Here is a 6,000-nt window from a genome sequence, read left to right as displayed (position 1 = left end):
GAAGAAGAAGGGTTATATCCAGAATTCCCTTCCAACGAACAGGATAACGAGCAAGACGAGAAGCCATATGAGGATCCAGAAAGACGGAGAGAGTTATTAAAGACAGGGAAGAGCTTGATCCCCAACTTCCAGACCTGCTAATGTCTGATTCATTCTTTATGGTTTTAGCCAAGTGGAGTAACCCCATTATTGCTGATCGTGAGATTTTGATTCAGGAAGCTAAGAAATTGACAGATGTTCTGGTTCCATTTATTGGAATCAATGTCCATGACTTTCCAGATTTTGAGACACTCTTGCAGGATCATCTGATTGCACTTCCGTATACAGTCCTCTTACGAGGATCGCGCTGTGTTGAACATTATGACTATATTGGTACCTCTGCTGCTGACATTGCTAGTTACCAACATAAGGATTGAGGCTGCAAATAATGATTAATTGAATATCACAAGAAAAAATTGTCAACAATTTTAATGCTGATTTGTAAAGTCTCTATAATGAAGCAGACAGCAGTAGTGCAGGAAAGCAGTAGATGGCATTCAATCTACAGGATAGTATGTAAAGAAGCAAAATTTCTTTTTGACATTTTTTGGGGAACAACATTATGTATTTGGCATCCTTATAAATGAAGAGAGTATTTTTTATTTAGAAGAGAGTACTTAATTGTTTTATCCTAAAAAGTACTCTCTTCATTCTTATATGGTGTCATGTCTCATGTCTCATATTCATGCTTTATAGTTTTACATTTTTTTTCATCGGTTTATTGTTCATATTAATATATAAAATAAATAAAATTTTATTTTTTGAAAGAGTTTTCATCTTTTAAATAGGAAATTAAACATCACATAATTGACACAAAATAATCTAAAAATGTGTTAAAATTTTGTAAAAAGATGTATGTTACGACTTGGTGGTTATTGTTCTAAAGCAAAATTCAATATAGAATTAATGATATTGATTTTATCAAACTCGATGTTTATTTAATATTAAAATTTAATTTTGATGCATTGTCAATATTAAATAGTTTTACGTGTGAATCTAATCACATAATGATACATTAGTAAAAATAATTATTTTGTACATTGACTTTGTAAATGTTTATTAAAAAAAAAAACAGATGTAATCGAATGATTGTATAAATTATAAAATGTTTTAAACTGTTAACGAATCAAAATTAAACTCTTAGTATTAACTTAAAATATATGTTCCATTATAAACTAAATTATTATTTTTCATTTAATTTGAATATAAACTATAAAATATTTTATACTGTTGACGTATCAAAATTAAACTCTTAGTATTAACTTAAAATATATGTTCCATTATAAACTAAATTATTATTTTTTATTTAATTTCAATAAACTCTTTGTCCAAAATTTGTTTTACACAAATATTTAATCGTGTAATACTATCCTCCTAAATATCTTCTATCCAAGTAATTTCTAAATAAAAAGTGGAACATGTTTATTATTTTAAGATATTAGTTGCATTTGAATACTTCTCTTATTTATGTATTTAAATTATGGATTATGTTATATATACACTAAAATTAATCATCAAAATTAGCCATCAGTATAAAATATATGTTAGAATATAAATATACATTAAAAATAAATTAAACCACATATATATTTATATATAAATACATTGGTAACAGATTGTAATAGCTGATTTTTGTGTACGAATAATATTTTTGTTAAATTATTTTTTTAGATGGGTCTTTGCTAAAGTGGTTGTTAAGATTTCTATAATTCTATTTTGGTTTAATTACTCTGTTAGTCCCTATAGTTTCGCAAAATTTTCAATTAGGTCCCTATACTTTTTTTTCTTTTTAATTGAGTCCTTACACTAAATTTTTTTTTTAATTGGGTCCCTACACTTTTTTTTTTCCTTTTATTTAGGTCCCTATATCAATTCTTTTTTTTTAGTTGGGTCCCTATAAAATTAAGCCAATTACTACTAAGAGGGACTTAATTGAAAAAAAAAATTAGTACAGGGACCCAATTAAAAAGAAAAAAAGTATAGGGACCTAATTAAAAATTTCACGAAATTATAGGACCAACAGAGTAATTAAACTTTCTATTTTGAAAAATTTTATCCCAAAAATTAAAAGATATAGTTTAACTTTCAATGTATTTATTGAAAAGAAATGTCAAACTTTCTATTATTAGTAATTTAGTATCATAGATTTTATCGTTAGCTAAATCTCTCTTTTAAAAAAAAAAAAAAATCTGAAATAGATGACCCCATGATAGATTATTCCAAAATGTATGTATCCTAGTTTAATTAATGAATTTATTAATTAGTAATAATTGATGAATAATGTTGGGACAAGACGCAAACATGGTCCAAAGGTGGTTCACTACTTGAGCTGTGTTATCTATGCACACACGCTTATCATTATCATTCTTCACTTTCCCATTTCCCACTCATTACACAAGCTATGACATCACACTTCATTAAGCAAATTATTTTTTCTTCCTTTTAATTATCTCTGCTGCATGTCAAGTTCTATTTAAGATTTTCTCCACAAGAAAGTAGAAACAACTTTTCAATGGAGAAGGAAGAAGTTGAGCATTCCACAAGTGAAGTGGAAATGGCTTCTCATCAAAACATGTCACAACCACAAAAGAAGAAGGGTGGTCTTGTTACCATGCCTTTCATCATAGGTACTTACAAGTTACAACTTAACATAATTATTATGTTATGTGATTTGTTTTTTTAATTTGTTTGGTTTATGTTAATAATGGCAGCAAATGAAGCACTTGCAAGTGTTGCAACAATTGGTCTTTTGCCAAACATGGTGTTATATTTGATGGGGAGTTACAAGCTCCATTTGGACAAAGCAACTCAGATACTCCTTCTATCACAGGCAACAAGCCATTTCACACCTGTGGTTGGTGCTTTCATTGCTGATTCTTATTTGGGTCGCTTCCTTGCTGTTGGATTAGGATCCATAATCACTTTTCTGGTAAATAATCCTTTTTTCAACCTTATGAGTTCAATCAATAATCCTTGAGTTCAATAATTGTCCTTTTTGCCCTTCAATTATTATCATGTAAGAAAAGAAATTTAGTGAGGAGGGAAGGATAGTGTTGGAAATTCAAGTGTAAGTAGTTTGGTCTTACATTAGTAAGTTCGGATTAAGTGAGACATTATAAGATTTTGAATCAACTTATTTTGTGATTTTGCACTTAATTAGTTTAATTTAGATCTCCCAAAATAGAAAGAAAATAAATTAAAGAGGGAAGGTAGTTGAAATTACCCTTGGCATAGTTGAAAAACAGATGTAGTTTTCTTTAATGTTAAACAATATGTCAAATGAATCATGCTTAGAGGGCATGGAGGGTACTCAAAATTTGTTCATGATAGCAATATAAATATTTTTGTTTTCTGTTATTTGTTATCAAAGATCAGAGTTTCATGAAATGAAGGTATGAATAAAAATTATATAAGATTGCATGATATAAAAATATTTATTATGAAGACAAGATCACTATTTCAATGTACTAATTCTCCAACAAAGACTAAATACTAACTTTTCAGTTTTCACTTATCTAATCACCTCAGAAATGTTGAAAACATTCATAATCTTTTTTCTTCCTTTTGTTGCAGGGATTGGCACTCATGTGGCTAACTGCCATGATCCCTCAGGCAAGGCCTCCTCCTTGCAATCCAGCAGCCGGAAAATGTAAGTCGGCGACGAGTCCACAAATGGCAATGTTACTCTCAGCCTTTGCTCTCATGTCCATTGGAAATGGAGGCCTTTCATGCTCCCTAGCATTTGGTGCAGACCAAGTGAATAAAAAGGACAACCCCAATAACCAACGAGCCTTGGAAATTTTCTTCAGTTGGTATTATGCTTCAGCATCAATTTCTGTCATAATTGCATTCACTGGCATTGTATATATCCAAGATCATCTTGGATGGAAACTTGGTTTTGGTGTTCCTGCAGCACTTATGCTCATGTCTACTATCTTCTTCTTCCTTGCTTCTCCACTTTATATCAAGAATAAGATACAAGGAAGCTTGATCACCGGCTTTGCTCGAGTGATCGTGGCATCCTATAAGAACAGGAAGCTTCCATTGCCATCTCAGAGCTCAGCCGGAATGTATCATCATAAGAAGGACTCTGAATTTGTTGTTCCATCTGATAAACTAAGGTAGAAAATCACATATTCACTTTAATATAACTCCTCTAAAGTGAGCTTTTTCTTAAGTTTGAGAGTAAGGGTGCATTTCTTCTTCTTAGCAATGCCTTTTTCCCTCTAAGTGGAATCGGCTACATAGATCAAACACTGTCATTGTGTCGTGTCTATGCATTGGGATGCGAAGTTAACTCACTAAATCAGTGATCTAAGACTAAATTACTGAACATGTGACACTGCCTTGTGTGCTTTTCAGGTTTCTGAACAAAGCATGCCTCATTAGAGATCCAGAAAATGACATAGCTTCTGATGGCTTGGCCTTAAATCCATGGAGTCTTTGCACAGTAAATCAAGTAGAAGAGCTGAAAGCTATCATCAGAGTCATTCCTCTATGGTCTACAGGGATCATGATGTCTCTTAGCATTGGAGGCTCATTTGGATTGCTGCAAGCAAAATCACTCAACAGACACATCACTTCAAACTTTGAAGTTCCAGCAGGTTCTTTTAGTGTGATCATGATAGTTACAATATTCTTATGGATTGCTCTCTATGATCGTGCCATTATTCCTCTAGCATCAAAGCTCAGAGGGAAACAAGTTAGGATAAGTGCTAAAAGAAGAATAGGACTAGGCCTGTTCTTCTCTTTTCTCCACTTTGTAGCCGGTGCTACCGTCGAGACCACAAGGCGAAGAAGAGCAATCGAGGAAGGACACATTAATGATCCTCATGCAGTGTTAAAGATGTCAGCAATGTGGCTTTTCCCTCAACTTATCTTGGGTGGCATAGCTGAAGCATTCAATGCAATAGGCCAGAATGAGTTCTATTACACAGAGTTTCCTAAGACTATGTCAAGTGTTGCTTCGTCTCTTGTCGGATTGGGAATGGCTGCAGGGAATGTGGTATCTTCCTTAGTATTCAGCATGGTGCAAAACCTCACTTCTAGAGGTGGAAAAGAAGATTGGATTTCAGATAACATTAACAAGGGTCATTATGATAAGTACTATTGGGTTCTTGCTTCAATTAGTGCTGTTAATATATTGTATTATCTGTTGTGTAGTTGGGCTTATGGACCTACATCTGATCAAGTAGTATCAAAGGTAAGTGATGAAAAGGGTTCAATTGAAGGAAGTGAATTGGGGAATGGGGGTGAGGAAATTGAACCAAATGAGAAAGAGTTAACTGAATTTGGTCATGGTGGTCAAGTTCATAAAGGTACTTAAGGTTGAGCCAATAATATGTCACTTTATTTTGTCAGCTAAATTCATGTGAAATATAGAAGAAGTGAAGTTTGGGTTCATGATGATAATTAAGGAAAAGCAAGGATTAGTTGGCTAGTTGAATTGTTTTATAGTTGATCAAAGGGTGTATTATATGGGGAGCAACAACCAATTTGGATAGCCTTATTTTTGTTTTCAAGTTTTTGGCTAGTAATAGATTTAAGCAGGTTATGGATGCAGATATGTAAGGTATGCCTGAAGGTAATAAAGATTCAAATTTACTCCATAGAGAAATTGTATTGTTTTAGGATGATCTCTCAATGATATGAAAAAGAATAGATTTATAGATTATTTAGAACTCATTGCTGTATGAAACTATGAGAGTTCATTTGATCTTCTTGTAATTGTATCAAGTTCTGAACTTATGATAATCTTAGATGACAAGTTATTGTTTTAGGGTAAAGTTTGGTGAAGAAAGAAAATAGAAACTATAATATCCCATATTTTAATGATTATCCATTCATGATTCATGTTATGTTCTTCCATGTTGATTTTCAACATTTTGGTTCCAGGTTGTTATGCAGAACTGGCTAACATCTAAAGGGTCCATACTCCATAGTAGTTAGAAGATTTTAGAA

The 6,000-nt window shown here is 32.2% G+C and overlaps 1 protein-coding gene across 1 annotated transcript; it reads left to right on the top strand.

The window, feature by feature from the left end:
• Positions 1–2,301: 2,301 nt before the first annotated feature.
• Positions 2,302–5,825, top strand: LOC112777382 (protein NRT1/ PTR FAMILY 1.2). The gene is made up of 4 exons (XM_025821737.3): positions 2,302–2,666; positions 2,751–2,968; positions 3,613–4,160; positions 4,402–5,825. The coding sequence occupies exons 1-4, from the start codon at positions 2,552–2,554 to the stop codon at positions 5,363–5,365; spliced, it is 1,845 nt and encodes a 614-aa protein (XP_025677522.1). The 5' UTR covers positions 2,302–2,551; the 3' UTR covers positions 5,366–5,825.
• The last annotated feature ends 175 nt before the right edge of the window (positions 5,826–6,000 follow it).

This window comes from Arachis hypogaea, chromosome 19 (genome assembly GCF_003086295.3).
Source record: "Arachis hypogaea cultivar Tifrunner chromosome 19, arahy.Tifrunner.gnm2.J5K5, whole genome shotgun sequence".
Classification (NCBI taxonomy): domain Eukaryota; kingdom Viridiplantae; phylum Streptophyta; class Magnoliopsida; order Fabales; family Fabaceae; genus Arachis; species Arachis hypogaea.
This window is presented reverse-complemented; position numbering and strand designations above follow the sequence as displayed.